The sequence below is a fragment of the Cnephaeus nilssonii genome, assembly GCF_951640355.1.
Source record: "Cnephaeus nilssonii genome assembly, chromosome: 12".
Lineage (NCBI taxonomy): Eukaryota > Metazoa > Chordata > Mammalia > Chiroptera > Vespertilionidae > Cnephaeus > Cnephaeus nilssonii.
Window position 1 is genome coordinate 62,596,515 of NC_137083.1, and position 24,947 is coordinate 62,621,461.

Consider the following 24,947-nt stretch of genomic DNA (forward strand, 5'->3'; position numbering starts at 1 on the left):
TTCTAAAAATCAATGGGAAAAATATCCTCCTGTGAGGATTAACAAAAACAAAACAAGAGAATCTGTTAGTTGCTATTGACAAAGTGCCACAAGATGAGCTGAGAGAAAAACTGGTGAGCTTGCAAGCAGGCGCAAGGGATCTAGAGAGGCTACAGAAAATCAGTGAGCTCGCAGGGTTCACAGAAGCCACTGCTTCTCATCCCTAACTGGTAATAGATAAAACTCAGGAATGTTTGGGATGACAAACACCAATGCAAACTCAGTTTTGTAGGTAGAGTGACTGTCCTGGTTTGCCCAGTTTTAGCACAAGTCCTACATTCCAGAAAATACCCCTGGCTAGGCAAACAGGGACAACCACTTGTAGGAAAGATTACAACAATGGTATGGCCATCACATCTGTTGTTGAAACCTCTGAGCAGATTACTTAAGAGCAGCAATTTTCAACGGATGTGCCTTTTGGCATACTGGTATGCCACCAAGGATTTTTAAAACATGCAATACCTATTTTGTCAGGGGCATTGACCTCTTTTTCCTTCGATTGTCAAATAAAGAAATGATAGCAGCCAACACAACAATAGCTGTCCAGTGTAAATGAATAAAAATCATACCTTTTTTTTTTTTCAGGTCAGCAAAAAATGTATTTTTTGATGTGTTGCAAAATTTTAGTTATTAGTTTACGTGTACCATGAGAAAGATTGAAAATCAGTTTCATCTATTTTTTAATTTATTTTGTTTTTTAAATATATTTTTATTGATTTCAGAGAGGAAGGGAGAGAGAGGAAGAGAGATAGAAGCATCAATGATGAGAGAGAATCATTGATTGGCTGCCTCCTGCACGCCCCCTACTGAGGACTGAGCTCACAACCCGGGCATGTGCCCTTGACTGGAATCAAACCTGGAACTCTTCAGTTCATAGGCTCGATCCACTGAGCCAAACCAGCTAGGGCTGAAAATCAGTTTTAGAGCAAAAGCCTGGATAAGGTTGTGGCACCCAGGAAACCATTTCAATTAAACTAAACTGCTTGGGGAAGAGACTTAATGTATAGCTCTCCAGTTAACAGTTCAAAATACCTCAAACAGAAGCAGTCTCAGTCAGAAGCATCTGAATGAGAAAATATATCAAAGTTAAGAAAATGTCTAGAAAGGACAGCTACTGGCACATGAAAATGCCTGAAATTAGAGACAAAATTGGAAATACAGTGGAACCTGAGTTCTTGAACTTAATTCATTTCCAAAGGCTTTTTGAGAATTTGTTCACAAACCAAATCGTGTTTCCCCATTAGAAATAATGTAAATTGAATTAATCCTCTCTCAAATGATTGTTTTAACCTTTCTAATATACATGTCTAATGTACTGTTTAACCTATACGCTTTTTTTCTTAAACTTATCGAACCACATCCTACTAGCCTTAAACAAATTTTTCATATATCACTGCCTCCCAGCTGCTTTTCATTTATCCAATCAACAAATTTTCCTACCTATTCATTTACCTGTAATTGTTGTTTTATGAGCACTTCCACGCCCTTAGCAACATTAGCACTCTTGATGGCCTCTTTGTTTTAAAATTGTGCTAATCCTCAATTTCTGCCAGCAACAAAAGGATTATCTCCTTTGTTTATTGCTTTTTGTCATGTTGAGGTATCAGTATGAAAGGGCTTTCAGGTCAAAAATTAAGTTTTGGTCTACAACTGAGACTTTTCTGTGAACAACTTGGTCAAGAACTGAACTTTTGAGACAGGAGACATTAGAAAAACGAGGTTTCACTATACTTGATAAACAGCACTAATGACTGCCCCAGTACAGTAAATGTTGCCCAAGCCATTGGCTTATAGGGTAGTGGCACTTAAGTTTAAGAACACTCAGGGAGCAAAATTGGTTAGGCTAAAGACATCATGCTGCAATTTTACCTTTTGGCAAAAAGTAAATCAAACTCATCATATGTAAATTGATGTGCACACCAAGATAAAGAGTGTGCATACCTTATTTTATTGCACTTTACAGAAGCTTTCTTTTCTTCACAGATGTTTTTATCAACATCAAGACAAGACCCTCTATCAACAAAAAGGTTGACTCACTAAAGGCTCAGATAATGGTTAGCATTTTTTAGCAATAAAGTATTTTTTTTATTTTATTTTTTTTTAATTTATTTATTTTTTTAAATTTCTTTATTGATTAAGGTGTCACATATTTGTCCTCATCCCCCATTCCCATCCCACACCCCTCCCCATGGATGCCCCAACCCTCTGTTGAACTTAAGCATTGGTTAGGCTCATATGCATGCACACAAGACCTTTGGTTGATCTCTCCCCCCTCCCCCCACCCTCCCCTATCCTCCCTCTGAGGCCCGATAGTCCGATCGATGCCTCCTTGTTTCTGGTTCTGTTCTTGTTCATCAGTCCAATAAAGTATTTTTTAAATGGTTTTATTTATTTTAGAGAGAGGGATAGAAACATTAATGCATCAATATCAACACTGATTTGCTGCCTCCTGCCCACCCCCCAGCTGGGGATCGAGCCCACAATCCAGGTATGTGCTCTGACCAGGAACCGTGACCTCCTGGTTCATAGGTGGACGCTCAACCACTGAGCCATGCCAGCAGGGCTCAAGTATTTTTTAATAAAGATATATACCTCGCCCTAGCTGGTTTGGCTCAGTGGATAGAGCGTCATCCTTCGAACTGAAGGGTCCCAGGTTCGATTCCAGACAAGGGCACATGCCTGGGTTGTGGGCTCGATCCCCTGTGGGGGGCGTGCAGGAGGCAGCCAATCAATGATTCTCTCATCATTGATGTTTCTCTTTCTCTCTCCCTCTTCCTTCCTCTCTGAAATCAATAAAAATATATTTAAAAATATATATATAACTTGCTTTTTAAACATAATGCTATTATACTTAATAGACTACAGTATAGTGCAAACATAACTTTCATATACACTGAGAAACTAAAAAATTCATGTGATTTGCTTTATTGGTAATTTGGAACCCAACCCACAAAAATTTGAGATATGCCTCTATATACCATAGGAGAGGAGTGAACATGCTTCATCATGTGGTTGGGGATGGAAGAGTGATAGGTAGAACAGGCTAAAATGCTTAGACCTGAAAAGGATCAGAAACAATCATCTATGAGGTATGGCTATTAAAAACTTTTTGATTTAGAGAGGAAGAGGGAGAGATAGAAACATTGATGGAGGACAAGGGGACAAACAAAAAACACTGATTAACCCTAACCAGTTTGGCTCAATGGATAGAGCGTCAGCCTGAGGACTCAAGGGTCCCAGGTTCGATTCCGGTCAAAGGCATGTACTTTGGTTGCAGGAGGCAGCTGATCGATGTTTCCCCTCTCATCGATGCTTCTAACTCGCTATTCCTCTCTGTAAAACATCAATAAAATATATATTTTTAAAAAACACAACTGATCAGCTGTCTCTGGGATCCTGAAACCCGGGCATGTGCCTTGACCAGGAATCTGAACCAGTGGCATGGGGTGATGCTCAATCCAGCCAGACCCAAAGGGTGAGGTGTGGCTATTTTACCAGCCTACCTGAACAATCAGAATTGAGTAGTCATTCTGGTGTATGAGTACAGAATAAAAAAGCCAAGGCTGCCCTAGCCAGTGTGGCTCAGTTGGTTGGAGTGTCCTGTGCACTGAAAGGTGGTGGGTTCAATCCCTGGTCATGCTGGAGGCAACTGATGTTTCTGTCTCCCTTTCTCTAAAATCAATTTAAAAAAAAAATTTTAAAGGCCAAGGCCTTCTGGACTGATAGTCCTCTTTCCCCCAGAGACTGAAGATGAAGGCGTGGGAAGGAATCAGATTTCTTTTCTTTAGAGATGAACAGTCTCAAGAGAGTAGCCCAGCCATATTTTGACCTATGAACCAGGTCAGGTTGATTTCTGTCCGGTTGCTCAATCCCCAGTAGGGGGCGTGTAGGAGGCAGCTGACCAATAATTATTAGTGTTTCTATCTCCCTTCCTATCTTAAATCATAAAAATATATACATATATACTTTTTGGCTTAAGCTCATACAACTATGGATACAGACAGGGCAGACCCAACTGCCCCTGCCTCCAAATTCAGAGGTTAATTCACCCGTTTTAAACAGTGTTTTAAGCACTTTCATGCTCCTAAGTTTTAAGGTGTTAAAATAAACCTCAGATCTATGAATTAACCCTTCCCTAACCATTAATTTTAAGGGCAGAAATCAATGACACAGAGTAGAAATATGTATTCAATTTTATTTCATTAGAAAAATTCACTTAAGCCACATGGTGGCTATAATGCCCATGTCCTGAGCAGGCTTTATCCCACTGTCCCCTTCAGACCAATACATACACACTAAGTTGGAAGACTTAAAAATATAAAACAGTGAGAACTGGACACTGAACATTCTTATCTTCCCCTCCCTACATCCAACTCACACCTCTTTAACTGTTACCCACACACAGAGGAGCTTACACGAAAGAGAAGCTGAACACTAAAGAAACTGACCATAAGGCACCCAAGTCCAAAGGAACTCTTCACAGATGTTTAGGAAGTAGGGCTGAAAACACCATCATCTCCCAACAGCTGAAGTTAGAGCACAAGTCCTCCTCTAAGCGAGGTCAGAGCCACGCTGCCAAGGACATCAAAGCACACAGCAGACTCTGGGGAGAAGAGTGAAATCTCTCCATTCCACAACCACAGGCTAACCCACCCACACCTGCCTATTACACAGTCTTTTCCCAGGGTAGGAGCATCCAGATGGAGGCGCCCTTCCAGGGCCTAGGAACAGTTCTCTGCTAACACTGATGCTGAGCTTGCTGCCCAGGAACTGGGACACCAGGCTGGACAGGTTTAGGCCAGTGCTCCAAGGTTATAGCTGGTGGAGGGAGGTCTTATCACACCCCTCTGGATGGATGTTCTGGAAGGCTCTTGGGGATTCTGTGATGGCTAGTGGACCTCTGGTGGTCCAGGAGCTCCCAGGCGGTGGGTTCTCCAGTAAGCCTCCCAGTGACTCCATCAGTCTAACAAAGACGGACAGCAGGGTCAGCGCCACGCCTAAGAGGTAGAGGTTCACTATATGCTTCATAGCTGAAGGGATCCCACTCCTCTGCACAACAGTAGAGCTGCCTTCTGCTTCTGGAAGACTTCTGGGTCCTGAGGAAAGAGAGGCAAGGTTAGTCTAGGGAAGTGGTCGGCAAACCCATTAGTCAACAGAGCCAAATATCAACAGTACAACGATTGAAATTTCTTTTGAGAGCCGAATTTTTTAAACTTAACCTTTTGCACTCGGATGTCAAGTGTGACTCGACACGGTTAGCATTAGAATAAAGGAATCGAGAAAAAAGCAAGCGAGTGCAAAGGGTTAAACTTCTTCTAACACCACTTCTTCAAAATAGACTCGCCCAGGCCAGGCCGTGGTATTTTGTGGAAGAGCCACACTCAAGGGGCCAAATACTTCCGAACCTAAAAACCTTTACTTTTCCTGTCAGGTGCAATGCACAATCCCTGTGCCACAGTCCAGGGACCAGAAACTTTCCTGAAGAACTGAGTCCTTTTGTAAGGTGGAGAGGGACTGTTGTAGGCAGTTAGACAGGAGCAGAGCAAGGATGGGCCAGGTACAGAAGGTCACCAGGGTGGAAAGCCCCAGTTGCCTAGCAACGGGCAATCAATTGTAGGGTGGGACCTCACCTTCAGGGTGGCTTTTCCTCCCCTAGCATATTTGGACCCTCCAGACCTTTCCTCCCTAGAGATAACATCTATGCTTCAGATAAGCAACAAAACCAGCCACTCCATGGCAGGACCAGCAGCACTGAATAACCACCCCTGCCCTGTGCCTGCCAATCAATCAGTGGAGAACACAACCCAGAAAAGACACACGTGGAAAACTACTGAATATTCTATCGTGATCTTCTCCTGGGACTTCCCTAAAATCTCCACCCTTAAAACCCTTAGTAGGGAGTCCCCAGTGCACTCTCCCTCCGGGGAGCACGCCCATGCCTTTCCCTTCCCATTCCCCCTCCTTGCCCCAGGCAGTTACCATTAGCTTCCTCACTCCTAAGCTCCTTTACCTCCATAACTCATTTCTTCTAGGAATTACTTCTTCTACCTCTGATTTATCAATTATTCTTACAGTTTGGTTCTTGGCTCTGAATTCTTTCTTAGACAGAACCCAAGTATCGAGGTTGCTGATCCCAGGTTTGGTCTGACCCCGTGGGTCAGACACCGGGTGCCGTTCCGAGGCCTACAACACGACTATCAGAACATGTGCTAGCCAGGCAGGTGTGGCTCAGTGGTTGAGGGTCGACTCGTGAACCAAGAGGTCACCGGCTAAATCCCCAGTAGGTGGTGTGCAGGAGGCAACAGATCTTTGATGTTTTTATCTCTATCTCTCTCCCTTCCTCTCTCTAAAAGAAATCAATAAAAACACATCAAAAAAAAAAAAAAAAGGAACATGCCCTTGAGAAAGCAACTTGCCTGGGAAGTCTCCCTCATATCTCATTAAGGTTGGAGTTAATCATAAAATTTTTTGAAGGTCAAAGTAATTCTAAGTCGAATCTATCAAGTTCACTTAGTAAAAAAAAAATACCCTGATTACCCACAACTTGTTAAGCACCCTGGAAGGTGCGAGGGCCACACGGGGCCCTGTAGACGTGAACCCTGCCCTCTTGGGGCTTACAGTCCAGGGGTAAGAACACCGGCAGTTGCGCAGGAGGTGCCAGGCGTGCTTTGGGAGAGCAGGGCACGGACGCCTACCGACCCAGCACCGGCGAGCACGGAAGTGGACCACCTGCATCCTAGTGAGGGCCCCTCCTGGGGAAAGCAGGGCTGGAGCGGCTGGGTGGGGAGTGGGCGGGGGCGCAGTAAGGAGGGAAGCTCCAGAAGGCCCTGCCACAGAGCTGGGGGAGGAGGCGGCGGACCGGCAGGCAGGCCGAGGATGGGGGCGGGAGGCGGGAGCTGGGCGAGTCCAGAGGGCCGCTCACCTGCTGGAGGAAGGGCCGGGAGCGGCCGGCTCGCTGTAACGGCAGGTCGTGCAGGAGTCGGGAGGAAAGTCGGCCAACGGGAGCGCGAGGAGACGACAGAGACCACCCTCAGAAGACAGGCGCGCAGTCTGCAGCAAGTCGCCGGGCAAGGCCGCGCGCACCGCTCACTTATAGACCACGCCAGCCCCGGAGCCCGCGCATGCGCACTCGGGCCCGCACGCTGCCGCACGTCCGCACGCGCGCCGGCACGTCCGCGGCTCCGCCCCCCCGGCGTGTGCGGTGGGTGGTCTGGGGCGGTCCCCTGGGCTTCGGGTCGGAGCTGTTTGTAAAAACTCGCACCGTGGTTCTGAGTCAGTGCGGTCGGCAGAGACGAGGCGTGTACGTTCGACTGCTTTCCCCGCTGCAGGAAACCTTGGAAGGAATCAGAAAGTTTATCCCCCACCCCCATACCAAACCGGTGGAAAACACCCCGGACGGCCGTCCCCCAATCCAGCCCTCCTCTTGCCTGGGATGGAGCGCGGGCACCTGAGGGTGGATTCCGCATTGGCAGAGGGCATCAGACCACCACCCCATCCCCACCCCCAGTTTTCTCCATTGGGGGACTGAAGAGCCGACTTTCTAGGAGATCCACTTCCTAGAGATAACAAGATTCCGGGCGCCACCCCCACCCTTCATTCCAAATCCCGAGGATAATGAATTCCTGACTCACAGTTGCTTCAGGAAATGTGACATACTCGTGTGGCCCTGGTGTCCGTGTCTTAACTGCACACGAACGTCGTCACTTTGCACTCGGGCCTCAGTTTGTTCACCTAAAATGGTGGCCATAGGGAATTTTTAAGGATGCTTTCGGATTGAACCAACGAGCTAAGACATCCCAGTCCGGCCTTCTGCCCGGGCTTGGGGGCTGGGGAGCCCAAGCACTCGCCTCCCAACCCCGCCAACTATAGACGTTTTGTCCTGAATGCGCCTAATGGCAGATTTCAGAGTTGAGTCCTGGGAGGCCCCTGGAAGGAGCATCCAAGCCCCGTGGAAGGGAAGGCTGCGGTGGTTTCACAGCCTGCCTCCCGGAGAGGGGGGCGGGGTAAGGGCCAAAGCTGGGGGGCTGAGGACCCTTGGCAGGTCCACTGAGCTCTGGGACTGGCGGTTCTGCGGGCTGGGCTAAAGTGCGGGGCGGAGGAGCAGAACCCGGGCTCTCCACGGGCGGTGCGGGCTCAGCGGGGACGGGACTGAGGGCGCGGGAAGGGAGGAGCCAAAACCCAGCGGCGACCTTTCCCCTGCATCCTGGGCTGTCCGGCATCTGCCCGAGGGGGCGGGGAGGCCGGGAAATGAGAAAGTTCGGGTTGAAAACGTGTTGGCAGGCAGGCACTTGGAAATTGAGGTTTTTTTTTACTCAGCCCGCAGGAATTTTGGCCCTGCGTTACCCTAGCATTTCGTCTGTTTTTGTGCTCGTCTCGGCGACTCTTCTTTCCCGCTGTTGCTAGGAGAGGCTCTAGCTCTGAAATCACTTCCAGGTGTCCCAAACGCCATCACTGCTCAGCTCGGGGACGTGGGCGAATCCTTAAACCTTTTCTGTGCTTGGGTGTCCTCGACTGATATATGGGATGATAACAGTCCTTACCTGGAAATTAAATGAGTTAAGCCACATGAAGCCCTGAGAACTCTGCCCAACACCTAGAAAACAGTCCATAAGCCCCTATCGTTGACTACAAAACTCCCAACGAGGGCCTTCAGCCTCTGTTCAGAGAGTGAACACAGGAATTCCACCATAACCTCCTCCTTTGGGTTCTGTTTGTTATAGTGAGCTGTAGGGGAATCACTTCAGAGATTTAATGTGGCTCCCGCAGTAAAGGCGTCTAGAAAATTCCGGGCTCTCTGTTTAAGCGTCTGTGACTGTGTAACTTTCTACAGCCTCGGGTTTGGCTGACTACCCAGAAAGCTGAATACTACCCAAGGACACGCGCCAGGCCCCAGGAAGGATATTAACGCCTGTAGACAGGGTGGTAGCTGCCCGAGGGTATCTGCTTACTCAGAAACGCACTGCTCTTTCTGGCGGTCCACGTGACCACCCACCATATGGTTTTGATATCAACCCGCTATAAAAAAGAGACCCAGTCCTGGGAGGAGGTGGATTTCCTCTAGGCCGGCCACCACTGGGAGCAAGCAGCTGCTTTGCGTGTGTATGTAAATTTCTCCTGTTAAAGCTCTTATAAATTTGAATAAGGCTATATGTCAGTTCCTGATTTTAAACTTTTGGCGCTTTTCCCCCGTTATAGGATAGTAAGAAGCTAGGAAAATTCCAGGACAAGTGGAGTAAGGAAACTAAGACCAATAGTTAAACAGCAGTTTGCAGCCACCTAGTCAACCCTACCTTCCCTAAGCCAAGCACATTTAAAAGTAAATAGTTTACACTTCTCCTCCCCATCCAGAGGGTAAATAGCTTACATCACCCTACTCCCGGAGAAAGCAGAAATCCAATTAGTGCCATTTGCCAGTAACCACATCCAAGGACAGATGAAGTTAAGAGAATTTCATTTTGGTGCATCAGCATAATGCTGATGAATAAGATCCTCCCCTAAACACCCAGCCTTTAAAACCCCTTAAAACAAATGTCCCAGCTCTCTCCAACCCTCCCAGGAACATACCTGTGCCTTCCCCTCCGCCTCTCCTTTCCCACAGGCAAGCATTCCTAAACTCTAAGGGAGTTAAAACAAACTCACAAGAAAGGACATACAAGATATCACCTCCTATTCACTAGGATTGCTATTTATTTATTTATTGTTTTCTCTCTCTCTTTTTATTTTATTTTTTTTTGGAGGGGGAGGATTGCTATTTACTTAAAAAACAAAAAGAAAATAAGCATTGGTGAGGATGTGGAGAAAATTGAACCCTTATACATTGCTGGTAAAAAGGTGCAGCGGCTGTGAAGAACAGTTTGGCAGCTCCTCCAAGCGTTAAACATAGAGTTACCATATGGCCCAGCAAGTCCACTCCTAAGTATGAACCCATGAGAACTGAAAACATGTTCACACAAAAACATACACAAAAATATTCATAGCAGCTTTATTTAAAAATGCCAATAAAAGTGGAAACAGCTCAAATGTACACCAACTGCTGATGATAAACAAATGTGGTATAAAATATTATATAGCCATAAAAAATGAAATACTAATACATTGCACATGCACCCTGGCCAGTTCTGCCCAGTGGTTTCAGCATCAGGCCAAGGACAGAAGGGTCCAGGTTCCACTCCTGGTCAAGGGCATGTACCTGGGTTACAGGCCCGTCCCAGTCCAGGAGGCAACGGATTGATGTGTCTCTCTCAGGTCGATGTTTCTCTCTCTCTCTCTCACCCCTCCCTCCCTTCCACTCTCTAAAAATCAGTGGAGCTCTTTCCAGCCAGCGCCGAGCCATGGGTATCTCTCGGGACAACTAACACAAGCACCACAAGACAAGGGACAAGAGAAAGCCCTACCACAGGAAGCGAAAATATGAGCTGGGATGCCTTGCTAGCAACACTAAGTTTGGACCCCGCCACATACACACAGTCCCCAGTGCGGGGAGGCAACAAGAAGTACGGGGCCTTGAGGCTGGACGTGGGCAACTTCTCAGGGGGCTCAGAGTGTTGTACACAAAACAAGGACTATTGATGTTGTCTACAATACATCCAACAATGAACTGGTCCACACCAAGACCCTAGTAAAGAACTGCATTGTGCTCATTGACAGCATGCCAGGAGACCCACTACGCACTGCCCCTGGGCCACAAGGAGGGGCCAAGCTGACTCCTGAGGAGGAAGAGATTTTAAACAAACAACGATCAAAGAAAATTCAGAAGAAATCTGATGAAAGGACAAAGAATGCCAAATCAGCAGTGAAAGATGAGACAGAGGGCCGAAGACCAGGACACAGGCTTGATTAGAGGAGCAGGAACCCTGCCGGGCTACCTCCCAAAGGAAAGAGCACACGTGCAGGGATGAACACACCTTTTGAGGGGAGGAAAGGGAAGGGATGGGGCTTAGGGTACTCAGCACACGCTGATTGGTGGTTTCATATAAGGCACATAATTAGGGACTTAGGAATCGGGGGCTTAGGGTATTTGGCAGGTACTGATTGGTGGTTCAATGTATAGTCCATATAAGGTGCCTGGTTAGGTGTTCAGGAATGTTCGGGCTGCAGGTGGAGTTTACGTCATTCTCCGTCCACCAGTTGGGGGAAGGGAGGATCTATCAAGCAGTCTTCTTGCCTGCATCGCTCCAGACCAGGCCAGCATGGCAAAGCAGATGGCTATGTGCTCGAGGGCCAGGGGCTGGAGTTCTATCAGGAAAATCAAGGCCTGGAAAGGCAAATAAATCCTCTTCCCTTCTATCTTAGCTCATGTAATAAAGGTGTTTATTCTAAAAATAAAAATAAAATAAAAAATCAATGGGAAAAATATCCTCAAGTGAGGACTAATGAAAAAAAAAAAAAAGAAATACTAATACATGCTACAATACAGATGAGCCTTGAAAACAATATGTCCAGTGAAAGAAGTCAGACAGAAAAGGACTCATATTGCATGATTCCATTTATATGAAAAGTCTATAGAGACAAAAAGTAGGTTACTAGTTGCCAGGGGCTGAGGGAGAGGGGAAAGAATGGAGAGTGACAGCTAATGGGTACAGGGTTCTTTTTGAGATGATGAAAATGTTCTAATATTAGACAATGGTGATGGTTGCACAACCCTGTAAATATACTCTAAACCACTGAATTGTACACTTTATTTTATTTTTTTAATATATTTTATTGATTTTTTTACAGAGAGGAAGAGAGAGGGATAGAGAGTTAGAAACATCGATGAGAGAGAAACATCGATCAGCTGCCTCTTGCACAGCCCCTACTGGGGATGTGCCCGCAACCAAGGTACATGCCCTTGACCGGAATCAAACCTGGGACCCTTGAGTCGGCAGGCCGACGCTCTATCCACTGAGCCAAACCGGTTTCGGCTATTTTTTAAAAAAATATTTCTTATTGATTTCAGAGAGGAAGGGAGAGAGAGAGAGAGAGAGAGAGAGAGAGAGAGAGAGAGAAACATCAATGATGTGAGGGAATTATTGATTGGGCTGCCTCCTGCATGTCCCCTACTGGGGAGTGAGCCCGCTACTAGGGCATGTGCCCTTGACCGAAATCGAACCTGGGACCCTTCAGTCCGAAGCCGACGCTCTATCCACTGAGCCAAACCAGCTAGGGCTGAATTGTACATTTTAAAAGGGTGAATTCTGGCATGTCAATTATATCTGAATAAAGCTGTTATTCTTTAAAAAGCAGGGCAAATTAAACACATCTTCAAATGACACACCAAAACAGGGAGCCATGGCTAGTGTTGCTCAATTGTTTGGTAGTCATCCCGTGCACTGAAAGGTTGCTGATTGGATTCCCAGTCAGAGCACATGCCTGGGTTGTGGGCTCAATCTCTGGTAGAGGTTCATGCAGGAAGCAGCTGATTGGTGTATCTCACATCGATGTTTTTCTATCTCTCTCCCTCTCCCTTCCTCTCCCTCTCAAATTCATTTAAAAACCCTTTAAAGACAAAAACAAAAACAGAGAGTTAACCACTGACCCTTGCTAAGGAAACCTTTGAAGCATGTACTTAAGAAGAAAAAAAACTGAACCTAGAAGAAAATAGTGAGATGCAAGAAGAAACAGTGAGTAAACATTTAGAAAACATACAGATTAAACAAAGTATGACTACTCAAAACTATTTTTTTAAATATATTTTATTGATTTTTTACAGAGAGGAAGAGAGAGGGATAGAGAGTTAGAAACATCGATCAGCTGCCTCTTGCACACACCCCCCACTGGGGATGTGCCCGCAACCAAGGTACAGGCCCTTGACCGGAATCGAACCTGGGACCCTTCAGTCCGCAGACCGACGCTCTATCCACTGAGCCAACCCAGTTTCGGCTCAAAACTATTTTTAATGATTACTTTGGGACAGTAGAAATAACAGCATGCAGTAAAAGTTGGTCAACATTTAAACTAAGATGGCAGTGGTGAGCAGAGAAAGTTAGTTGAACAAGTCTTATTTGGGAGGAAGATAGATATTCATTAATTTTAGATATTTTAAGTCTTTATTAACATGTTTAGGGTAGCTCTTTCTCTTCCTTCCCTTCCTAAGCTATTCAGTCTTCAAGCCATTGGGTGGAACAAAGCAGGTGTCTGCAGTGAAGGAGAAGACCAGTGGCCTAGAAAGGAATGTCTCTTTTCTTCTCTGCTGTATCCTCAGCGTCTGGAACACTTTCAATAGACATTTGTTGAATGAATGTGTGCATGAATGAATGGATCACTTTCTTACTTCTTTCTGGACCCTGGTCAAATGTCATTTTTCAGGAAGGCCTTCCTAATTATCCTATGTAAAGCAGCACTCCCCATCCTCTCCATCTCCATCTCCCTTACTTGGCTTCACTTTTAGTTTGTAGTGTTCAACACCAGCAAGCCTATTTTATATTTATTTGTTAATCATCTATCTACCTTTCCCCACTATAAGTAGCTCCTTGAGGACAAGAACTTGGACTATTTTGTCCAATTACCATGTACCTAAACCCAGAGCAGTGCTTGGCATATGGTAGATGTTCAATAAATATTTATTGAATGATTAAACACTAATATTTGTATATCTGAGATATTTCATATTTAAAAAAAGAACAGCTGCTCAGTGATTGATTCCATTTTACTTGTATTTATTTATTTATTTATTTATTACTTGTATTTATTTTGCAACAACGTTTTAACAGTGGTCATATGATTATGAGCCTCTTTTTTCTTTTTTGCCCAAATTTTCTTCTGTGCGCATCTGTTACTTTTACAATCGGGGGCGGGAGGGGGGATGAAAATTTACTAAAGTTTTGTAAATTAATTGCTTGTGCAACATGGTAACAACAACAAATATGTAATGAAGGGAAAACAGTCAAGTGCATTTGGATGGGGAAATTGGGTCAAGAGCAGCGGCAGCGGTGGGAGGTGGAAGTGGAATGGCAGGGCTGTGGCAGCTCAGAGCGCCCGAGGCGGGTGCCCAGGGAAGGCAGAGCCAGCCCTGAGAGATGGGCAGAGAGCCGCCAGGGCAAGTGGTGTCTTCTTCACCCCCTACCTGGGACCTTACTTCTGAGTCTGGTTCTAGTGCTAACTAACCACTGACCTGGGCCACTTCTCCAGGCCTCAATTTTCTTCTCTGTGAAATGCTGGGCTGAGGGAAAGGAGCTATAGCTAAGTGTTTCTTCCTCAGAGTGTGTGTTTCCAGAACCTCCATTAAGGAGCTGTGGCTAGTGTGGTGTGTGGGTGTGTGTGTATATGAGTCCTGAAGGCACCATAGACCTCTATCCCCAGGCTCCATTTAGGAAATGCTGGATGAACAATACAGAGTAGAAAAAAAATTATTCAAAATTAAATGAGGCCCTAGCTGGTTGCTCAGTGGTTAGAGCCTTGGCCTGCGGACTGAAGGGTCACGGGTTTGATTCTGGTCAGGGGCACGTACCTAGAAAGCATGTGGGAGGCAACCAATCAATGTGACGTATCTCTCTCACATGGATGTTTTCTCTCTATCTCTCCTCCTCCCTCTCACTCTCTCTAAAAAGTCAATGGGAAAAATATCCTCAGGTGAGGATTAACAAAAAAACAAACAAAAAACTAAATGGGCCTTTTGAGAGAGAGAGAGAGAGAGAGAGAGAATACACTCTTAAATAGTAACATTAATTTAATATTAGCATTATTTTTCACTAGATAGGACCCTTTTATTCATTAGTTACAACAGGAACCAGTGCCTGGGGCCTATGGACTTTTCAATAACTCAAAAATATTTGTGTTTGAGTTAAAATTTGAAAACAAAATTTATTGTCTTCAATTTTTTTTCTAAAGGCAAAATTAAAATTAAACATTTATTAAAAGCTCTACAAAAGATAATATTGTATCAACTAGACAGTTCAACTCAACCTGATAATTTTTTTCCAACTTGGTAATTTTTAATATGAGATCTTTTAATGTGATGAGGTATGTCTAGGGCCTGTGGAAGTTCTTTTTTAAAATTATTTATTTTATTTTACTTTTATTAATCCTCACCTGAGGATATTTTTCCCATTGATTTTTAGAGAGAGTGGAAGGGAGGGATGGAGGAGAGGGAGAAAGAAAGAGAGAGGGAGGGAGAGAGAGAAACATTGGAAACATCGACGTGAAAGAGACACATGATTGGTTACCTCCTGAACGAGCCCTGACCAGGGCTGGGGATCGAACCTGCAACCTGCAACCCAGGTACATGCCCTTGAATGGGAATCGAACCTAAGACTCTTTGGTGGGAGGGTGAGGCTGACGCTCTAACCACTGAGCTCACTGGTTTTATTTGTTAGCTCACAGGGCTATTATTTGTTTGAGAGAAACATTGATTTGTTGTTCCACTTGTTTATGCATTCATTGGTTGCTTCTTGTACGTAGCCTGACCAGAGATAGAACCTGCAACCTTGGCATATGGGGACAACACTCTAACCAGCTGAGCTATCTGGCTAGGGCCTAGGCTTGTGGGAATTCTAAAGGTGGGTGGTGGATTATGAATTAGTTTTATAGTTTCTGATAGTTTCAAATGTTTTATTATAAGCATATGTTGTAAGAAGAAGAAAACAATTTCACTGAACGTTCTGAAAAAGTATGTTAATAAAAAAGCTTAGGAAAGATTTGGGTTGAAGAAGCCCCTATTTCATTATCTCAGTAAAGGCTTATGTACTTTCTAGTCCTGTCTTCTGTAAGTAATAGGAATCAAAAGGGAAAGTCACTTAAGACATGTATTTAAGAGAGTTTTCTCTTTCTGTGCTGTCAGCCAAGTCATGTCCATCTAACCATTTAGGTTAAACCCGTGTGTTGCCACTTTGCTCTCCTTCCTTCATGGAATCATAAACTATTCAATGCTAAGACCTAGAGAAATCCTTTAGGTCCTCTTGTCCTTGAATAGAGTGGGCTCTCTGAGACTCGGGAGCCCAGGCTGTTACTAGACAATGGACATGGTCCTGAGGGGTCTGCCTAGGGCCAGTGGGTAGTATGTGGGTTCTTGCCTTCATGCAGAAAAATTTCACAGCATAAGTCCAAGTGACTATGAGGGGATGTTTATTAAAGCTGGGGACATGGAACTTCCATTAGACCCAGTAATCCCACTTCTAGGAATATATCCCAAGAAAACAGAAATACCAATCAGAAAGGATATATGCACCCCTATGTTCATAGCAGCACAATTTACAATAGCTAAGATTTGGAAACAGCCCAAATGCCCATCAGAAGATGAGTGGATTAGAAAACTGGTGCATCTACACAATGAATACTATGCTGCTGTAAAAAAAGAAGGAATTCTTACCATTTGCGACAGCATGGATGGAACTGGAGAGCATTATGCTAAGCAAAATAAGCCAGTCAGAGATAAATATCACATGATCTCACTCATTTGTGGAATATAATAAACAATGTAAAATGATGAGCAAAAATAGAACCAGAGTCATAGAAGCATCGAACAGACTGTCCAACCTATGAGGGAAGGTGGGGCGTGAGGGGGTAAGATATCAACCAAAGGACTTGTATGCATGCATATAAGCATAACCAATGGACACAAACTGGGGGGCGGGCGTTGAGGGCATGTCTGGGGTGGGGGAAGGATGCTGGGGAGAGGTGAATGGGGGGCAGGTGGAAGGAGACTTATGTAACACTTTAAACAATAAAAAATTAAAAAAAAAATAAAGCTGGGGACAGTAAAACAAGGAAGGGTTTAGCACAGAAGAAGCAAAAGGAGGCTTTGGGGGCAGGTTCAGAGGATTAGTCTGGGACGAGCTGCCACTGCCCATTGCTCCCCTGGTTGTAAACCTCCTGGGTCCTTTAGAGTTTAGGAGGTGTGTACCTGTGGGAGAAGAAGAGAGGGAAGAAGAATGGAAAGGAAATGGCGGGGCTGCTCTCCAGAGGGAGAGCGAGCACTGAGACCTTTGTCTTGAGGCTTTTTTTTCTTTCTTGCAGGCGGGGATCTTAGGGGAGTTCTCAGGGGAGGGTTTCAGCAGAATATTCATCAGTTTCCTGGGTGTGTTTTTTCAGGGTCGTGGCCGCCACTGTTTGGTCAGTGTCAGGGCAGGGGTCCTTAGTCCTTGTAACTGGTCTTGGTATCGCCCACTTGGTTTTGCTGCTTTTCTGGGCCTGGACCTGAAATACAATTGAGGCCTAGATATTATCTTTAGGGAGGTAGGCTAAAATTGCGCTGCTGTAATTAATCTGCCAGTTCGTTCAACTCTCTGTCTCAGTTTCCCTATTTCACCTGTCCTGGCTTACTGGCCTGTCTCAAGGCCAGCTTTGTGCTGGAATGAGCTTTGTGCTGCTTGGCAAGTGGCTGCAGGAGATGCAGGAGGAGGCGTCTTTTGCTGTCTTCTTAGGGCAGCGGTCGGCAAACCGCGGCTCGCGAGCCATATGCAGCTCTTTGGCCCCTTGAGTGTGGCTCTTCCACAAAATACCATGGCCTGGGTGAGTCTATTTTGAAGAAGTGGCGTTAGAAGAAGTTTAAGTTTAAAAAATTTGGCTCTCAAAATAAATTTCAATCGTTGTACTGTTGATATTTGGCTCTGTTGACTAATGAGTTTGCCGACCACTGTCTTAGGGGGATGGAAGTTGGTGTAGAGGGCTTGGGAGGCAATGGGGTTCTCCCGATTTCTGTGATGTTTCCATTCATAATTACAGCTCCTACTTCTCCCTCTTCTGTGTGTGGCTACACACACCGGCCCTATACTTATATATACATGTGCACATAGGGGCTAATTCTCCCTTTTCCTTGCCTGATGGCACCTTTTCCCCAGACACAGATGCCCCAGACATTTCAGCTGGCAGCCAACGAACTCCATGGCTATGCTCCCAGTTGGCTAATGGAGGGCAGGGGGCTCTCCTGCTGCCTCTGATCCCAGCCAAGTAGGGCAGAAACTGCTTTCAGGAAATGCTCCTCGGTGGAATCTTCCCTGCTCCAGTCCCTCTGAACCCTGCCCCCACCACTCCCTCCTCTGCTGATCCTGAAAGGCAGCTAAAACCACTGGACATCTTAGACTCCCAGCTCTCACACTTGGCACTGGAAACCACCCCAGTCCCCACCCTCGGTTCTTGTGCAGATTGAAGTATCACTTTCTGAGTCTCTCAATTGATAAGCAGATTCTATCCAGAGAACCTCCTGTATCGTTCTTAAAAATTATTACAAACATTGTACTTAATCACTTATCTCTGCCATCTATAATATAAAATTGTAATATGCTAATTAGACTGGACATCCTTCCAGGCAAACTTCTGGATGAAGCCAGGGCTGTGGGAAGTCCAGGTCCCAGATGCCAGAGGGAAGCCAGTGCTGGCAGCCGGGGGAAGGAAGGCCTGCTCTTGCACGAATTTTGTGCATTGGGGCTCTAGTATATATACACTGAGTGGCCAGATTATTATGATCTCTGAACGCATAATAATCTGGCCACTCAGTGTGCTCAGTGTGTGTGTGTGTGTGTGTGTGTGTGTGTGTGTATCTTACATAATAATAGGCAAACATGTAAATTGACTGTACCTCCGCTACGCCCACAGCCAACCAGAGTGAGTATGCAAAATAGAAGGCCAAAGATGGCCACCCAGCTGCTCCAGGCGCGGAGTGGCCAGGTGGGGCAGGATGCCTGCTATGAGAGGGAGGGCGGGGGGCAAAGGGATCTACAGGAGTGGAGTGCCACAGCGAAGACAAGACTGCAGACTCTGGAGTCTGCAGGGAAGATGAAGATGGAAGACGAAGATGGCAGACTCTGGCCGGAGCAAAGGCCTGGGTCCCGGGTGCCGGAGGATAACCGGTACTTAATCACTTATCTCTGCCATCTATAATAATAAAATCATAATATGCTAATATATATATATATTAGAGGCCCGGTGCATGAATTCATGCATGGGTGGGGTCCGGCCAGCATGGCCAGGGGGAGGGGACATGGGCGGTTGGCCAGCCTGCCTGCTGGTCGAACTCCTGGTTGAGGGGACAATTTGCATATTAGCCTTTTATTATATAGGATATACACTGAGTGGCCAGATTATTATGCATTCAGAAATCATAATAATCTGGCCACTCAGTGTATATACCCTTAGTCTGTGCCTTGTACAAACCAGGTGCTCAGTGGCTCTCTGTTGATCAAGCTCTTGTCATTCACAGGCACTAAAGGTCAGTAAGCCCCCTGAATTCACTAAAACCTTTAGCTAGACAGAACCTGAACCCTCTCTACCCATCCCACTCACATCGCGAAACTCAAGTTCAAAGACTCTCTAGCCCGGAGCAATGGGCAAATCTCTTCCTCTCTCCTGCCTCAAGTTCCTCATTGTTAAAACAAAATGACTGAGTTCCAATAATGCTCAAGGGTTCCTTCTAGTGGATTAGATTCTATAACTCAGTGCTTTTATGGGATCCCAGCAGCTTCCTGTTCTCAAGCTGCTGTAATTACTTATATAGCTGATCCTTGCCTCTTCTCTCTCTGAGAACAGGGAGAGAGGAATATGCAGAATATCTTTTTCATAGCAAAGAAAACCAACAGGTTTGGGGCTCACTCAAAATGGGTTCAACCCAAAAGAATGAGCTTGTGGCTGATGGGATGTGTAGGGCCCAGGGGGCTCTGAGTGTGAACATTGGGACTGGTGTGTGTGTGTGTGTGTACATCAGGGCAGGTGTGGGTACACAGGAGCCTTGGCCCTGTCAGTGGCTCTGAGCCTGTTGATGTTCTCATTGTCGTTGTGACTCCTGGTGCCCCAGAGTGCTGGGCATGTGGCTTTCCCAGCCTCCTGGTGCAGGTTGCTTAGTCAAGGGGCAAGTGACTGTTGGTGAAATGTGAAATGTGAAACTGTGTCCTGGGTTCCTCACTTCAGGAAGTTCAGGTTCTTTGGTTGAATCACCTAAATAGTAGATGTGGGCTGCCTACAGTTCCCTTACTTCTTCCAAGCTGGGTCATCCACCCCCACCAGCTCTCAGAGGCCAGCGCACCTAAACAGCCCTTTCCCACAAACGGAGTGCCTGTGAGAGGGACCCCGTCTCCTGAGGGTGAAGCCTCCTGCATGAGGCCCCCAGTGGAAAGGACACCAAGTCAAAATCATTCCATAATCTGGGCACAAGACAAGGGCCTGGAACCAAGCTTAGTAACCAACCCTGCAGTTGCTAAACCCCCAGGTTACATCACAGAGCTGACCAAGGAAAGGGCATTTTCACATGCCAGAAAGGACTGTGAAGTAGCTGCTATCATCAGAGTCCACGTTTCAACTCACCCCGCTCCTGAAGCTTAGCTCGCCTGATCTGCTCCCTGGACAATGTCGCCTTCCTTTTCCGAGAGTCCTCTTCCCAGGACTGCTGTCCACCTGCCAGAGTTGCATTTCCTCCCCAGAGGGTGGGCTCACCCTCTTAACTCCTTACCAGTAAAGCCATACTTTTGCCTTCAAAGCAGGAAGCTCACTAGTGTGTGGACAAAAAAGGAGCCACACACTAAACCTGACCAGCTCAGAGGAGCTATGCATGGTGGCCTTACAAACTCACGAGAACTAAAGTAAGTACATACGATGGTCTGAAATGAAAACTTTCTAACTAAAAGCTGTTCAAGGCAGGTAGTCATGTCCTAGGTGGTATTTTCAATCTTTAACTTAACTGAGCCTGTCTATCATCCTTTTAAAATATATATATTTTATTGATTTTTAAAAATATATATTTTATTGATTTTTTTTTTTTATAGAGAGGAAGAGAGAGGGATAGAGAGTTAGAAACATCGATGAGAGAGAAACATCGATCAGCTGCCTCTTGCACAACCCCTACTGGGGTTGTGCCCGCAACCAAGGTACATGCCCTTGACCAGAATCGAACCTGGGACCTTTCAGTCCGCAGGCCGACGCTCTATCCACTGAGCCAAACCGGTTTCGGCATTTTATTGATTTTTTACAGAGAGGAAGGGAGAGGGATAGAGTTAGAAACATCGATGAGAGAGAAACATTGATCAGCTGCCTCCTGCACGCCCCAAACTGGGGATGTGTCCACAACCAGGGTACATGCCCTTGACTGGAATCGAACCTGGGACCCTTCAGTCCGAAGGCCGACGCTCTATCCACTGAGCCAAACCAGTCAGGGATATCATCCTTTTTTTTGTATCTAAGATAACATACCTTTGGAATATCAAGTAGTTCCACACTCCCCCCTTCAAAGCACAACCACGGCACCAGAGCAGAGACCACAAATCATGTTAATTGTTAACCATTAACTATTCTACACCTCCTTGTGTAAAAGAACTGTATCTATTCTTGTACTTTTTATCAATCCCAGAGATTCCTCTCCCTCTTTGCTTTCTCCCAACTCCCTAATCTATCACCAGTGGATTTTATGTAATCCTTTTATGTCTCCTTTGATTCTGATGTATAAAATAAGTAGAAAAGCTGCCATTTTCTGGAGCATTCTCTCAATCCCTTGAGATTTTGCTTCTTGGCAGTTGTCATCAGTTTGGCACAAGTAAATTCATAAAAAAAAATTCTTACAGGTTTGGACGTTTCTTATGTTGACATTTACATGGCTTAATGCGGCAGGATTCCAAAGAAGCCCACCAGAACCACCTTGCAGACCCAGACCCATGCTTGGTACCAGCAGGGGCCCATGGTGTCCCACTGGCTTCTTGTTGTGCATCAGCTGAACTTGGGTGAGTTTCAGTTGGAATTCCAGACCTCCCAGTTTTGAGGTAAAAGGCCCTGATTTTATTTGAGTTGCTTTTAAAATCCTCGAGGTGAAACTAAAGGTTAAGGGTTGAGAGGCCCAAGGCTAAGGTGGGACAGGAGGAAAAATGGGTGGCTGGTGTTTAACTTGGGCTTTTCAATTGGAATTGCTTTCTGGGAGTCTGAACAAAACCTTTTGCTGCATAAATGAGAGCCTGAACTCATTCGGCTCCAAAGATAAGAGGCATTTCCTCCCTGCAGCTCTACTCTTGGTTATTCTTAGGTGACTAAGAATGATGTGGAGGTGTCAGAGGGCATCCCTCATGATGTGTAGGTGCCCCATAGGGAATTCCAACTCAGCTGTAATTAAATAACTGACTTGCCCAGGAAATCACACATAAAGATTGGTTACTGCCCGGCCCGCATGGCTCAGTGGTTGAGCGTCGATCTATGAACCAGGAGGTCATGGTTCAATTTCCGGTCAGGGCACATGCCTCAGTTGCGAGCTTGATCCCTGGTGTGGGGCGTGCAGGAGGCAGCTGATCAATGATTCTCTCTCATCATTGGTGTTTTTATCTCTCTCTCCCTCTCCCTTCCTCTCTGAAATCAAGAAAATATATTTGAGAAAAAAATAATTGCAAATAAAATAAAAAATTGGTTACCTAGTGCTCTGAGTCATCACAGCTGTATTAGACAGCTGGGGAGAGAAACTGAGACAAGTAAGAGGGTTTGAGATGACTGGAGTGGTGACAGTCCCTTGGAGCTCAACCCACAAGCAGCACCCTTTCAACCCACTACACAATATCCCTAGAATTTTGCTCAGACTCTACAGATCTCAAAATAAGACTAAAATTAACATGGGAAATCCTGCCTGCAAGGCCAGAAATTCCCAGCCCCAGCCCTCATCACAACTCCTGAAGATATACAATAGGTAAGAAGACTAGTTGCAAGTACTTATAGAAATGGGAAGATTTAAGTAGAAATGATATCAACTTAAGATGGTCAAGATGCAGGGGGTTCTTTTTGCACCTAAATTAATTTTTTGCATGCAAAATTAGAAAATGCCATTTGTATGTTCCACCAATCCAAAGAACTGGGAGTAATAGGCACAATGAAAATGCTGTAGAATAGGCCAAATATTATAAATTGATTGCATTATTTGCTCAGTAAAATGAGTCCTTCAGTCACTATAACTCAGAGGGAAGCCCCCAATTAAGAATTAATTATTTTTTTTCTAAGTAATTTACTTACCATTAAGGCTGTTGCTCTCTCAAAAGGGAATGCCTCAACCCATACAAATAATAAGTAACACATATTTGTATTCTTGAGACGGTAGCATTTGGATAAAATCCAATTACCATACCTCAAATGGATCTAAAGGAAGTGGGAAATGTCCCTGGGACCCATGGAATGACTTTTTTCAAGGATGTATTTGGACAGATAGAACATCTGCCATACATTTTATAAACTACTAGAGGCCCAGTGCATGATTAAATCATGCACGTGTAGAGTCCCCTAGGCCTAACCTGCCATCCAGGCCATATCCACTGCCCCGCAAAGCCTAGCAGGCTCCGCAGACACTGCTGGCAGCCTGCTCCCCGCTGTTGATGGCAGGGGGTCCGCTGGTGCCAGAGCGGACACCCAGCTCCCCCGCTTTCGCTTTCAATCGTAGCGGGGAGCTGGGTGTCTGTCTGCTGGTGCACCAGGCCCTTCAAAAGCCTCCGGCAGAGGCTTTTGACCTGGTCCTGGAGCGGACAGATGGTCCCTGGGACATGGGCTCGCTGCCCCAGAGGCCCCTTCTGTGCCGCAGCACAGCCATGGTGCAGACGCTAAGCTCGCGCTGCCGCTGGCGATGCGAGCTCAGCGTCCCACCGGCCCAATCAGCCAACCCAGCCACCCTAAGTCCCGCCCGCCCCGCGCCTCCTGGCCAATCATGGGCATAGCGAAGGTACGGTCAATTTGCATATTACCATTTTATTATGTAGGATGGCAGTGATATTGTTTACTCCATGAAATCATATTTTAGGACTCCAATGTTCTGTTTTGTTTTCTAAAGTCCATTTATTTCTTTTAAAAAATGTTTTATCCTCACCCGAGGATATTTTTTTCATTGATTTTTTTAGAGATAGTGGAAGGTAGGGAGTGGTTAGAGCCCAGGCCTGCAGACTGAAGGGTCACAGGTTTGATTCTGGTCTAGGGCACATACCTAGGTTGCAGGCTCAATCCCTAGGCTAGGGGTTTGGTGCACGTGTGGGAGGCAACCGATCGATGTGCCTCTCTCATATCGATGTTTCTTTCTCTCTATCTCTCCCCCTTCCTTCCACTCTCTTTAAAAATCAATGGAGAAAAAATTCTTAGATGAGGATTAACAAGAAAAACCAAAAACCAAGCCAAACAAACAAAAAAGATAAGATTCTTCTGAGTCTTTCAGGGTTAATTAGTAGCCCATTTTTAGATATGAGATGGCCAAGTTATTTTACTTGAGGTAGGCAAAATTGAACCTTTGAGATTTTATGTCATTTTTATTTTTATTATTTTTATTGATTTTAGAGAGGAAGGGAGAGGGAGATAGAAACAATGATGAGAGAGAATCATTGATCGGCTGCCTCCTGCATGCCCCATACTAGGTTTTGAGCCCAAAACCTGGGCACGTTCCCTGACCAGGAATCGGAATCAAACCATGACCTCCTGGTTCATAGGTCAACGTTCAACCACTGAACCATGCTGGCCAGGCTTATGTCCTTTTAAAATTTTATTTATTTATTTTTTTATTGATGTGTAGAGAGAGGAAGGGAGGAGAGATAGAGAAACATTAATGTGAAAGCAAAACATTGATTGGCTGCCTCCCACATGTCCCCGGCTAAGGATCGAACTCACAACCTGGGCAGAACAAGAATAGCCTCTTGCCGAAACCGGTTTGGCTCAGTGGATAGAGCGTCGGTCTGCGGACTGAAGGGTCCCAGGTTCGATTCCAGTCAAGGGCATGTACATTGGTTGCGGGCACATCCCCGGTAGGGGGTGTGCAGGAGGCAGCTGGCCGATGTTTCTCTCTCATTGATGTTTCTAGCTCTCTATCCCTCTACCTTCCTCTCTGTAAAAAATCAATAAAATATATTAAAAAAAAAAAAAAAAAGAATAGCCTCTTGACCTTTGTCTGCGACATCTAGCCAGAAATCCAGGAAAACTACCACATAAATGGATGGGGAAGAAGAAAGAAGTGCCTATTCCATGAACAGGCATTTTAGATGCCTCCATGGAATATGAAGTTTTTGTAAAAC

General features: G+C 45.6%; 1 protein-coding gene and 1 pseudogene across 2 annotated transcripts; one reads left to right on the forward strand and one right to left on the reverse strand.

Moving 5' to 3' along the window:
* Positions 1 to 4,214: 4,214 nt before the first annotated feature.
* HILPDA (hypoxia inducible lipid droplet associated) lies at positions 4,215 to 7,165 on the reverse strand. The gene is given in 3 exon segments (XM_079786747.1): positions 4,215 to 4,917; positions 4,920 to 5,135; positions 6,962 to 7,165. Coding segments are annotated over 2 exon segments (189 nt in total). The 5' UTR covers positions 5,068 to 5,135; positions 6,962 to 7,165; the 3' UTR covers positions 4,215 to 4,876.
* Positions 7,166 to 10,370: 3,205 nt separating this feature from the next.
* On the forward strand, positions 10,371 to 11,309 carry LOC307108701 (small ribosomal subunit protein eS8-like; annotated as a pseudogene). The gene is made up of 2 exons: positions 10,371 to 10,831; positions 11,167 to 11,309. The product of its transcript is annotated as a small ribosomal subunit protein eS8-like (transcript).
* Positions 11,310 to 24,947: the final 13,638 nt, after the last annotated feature.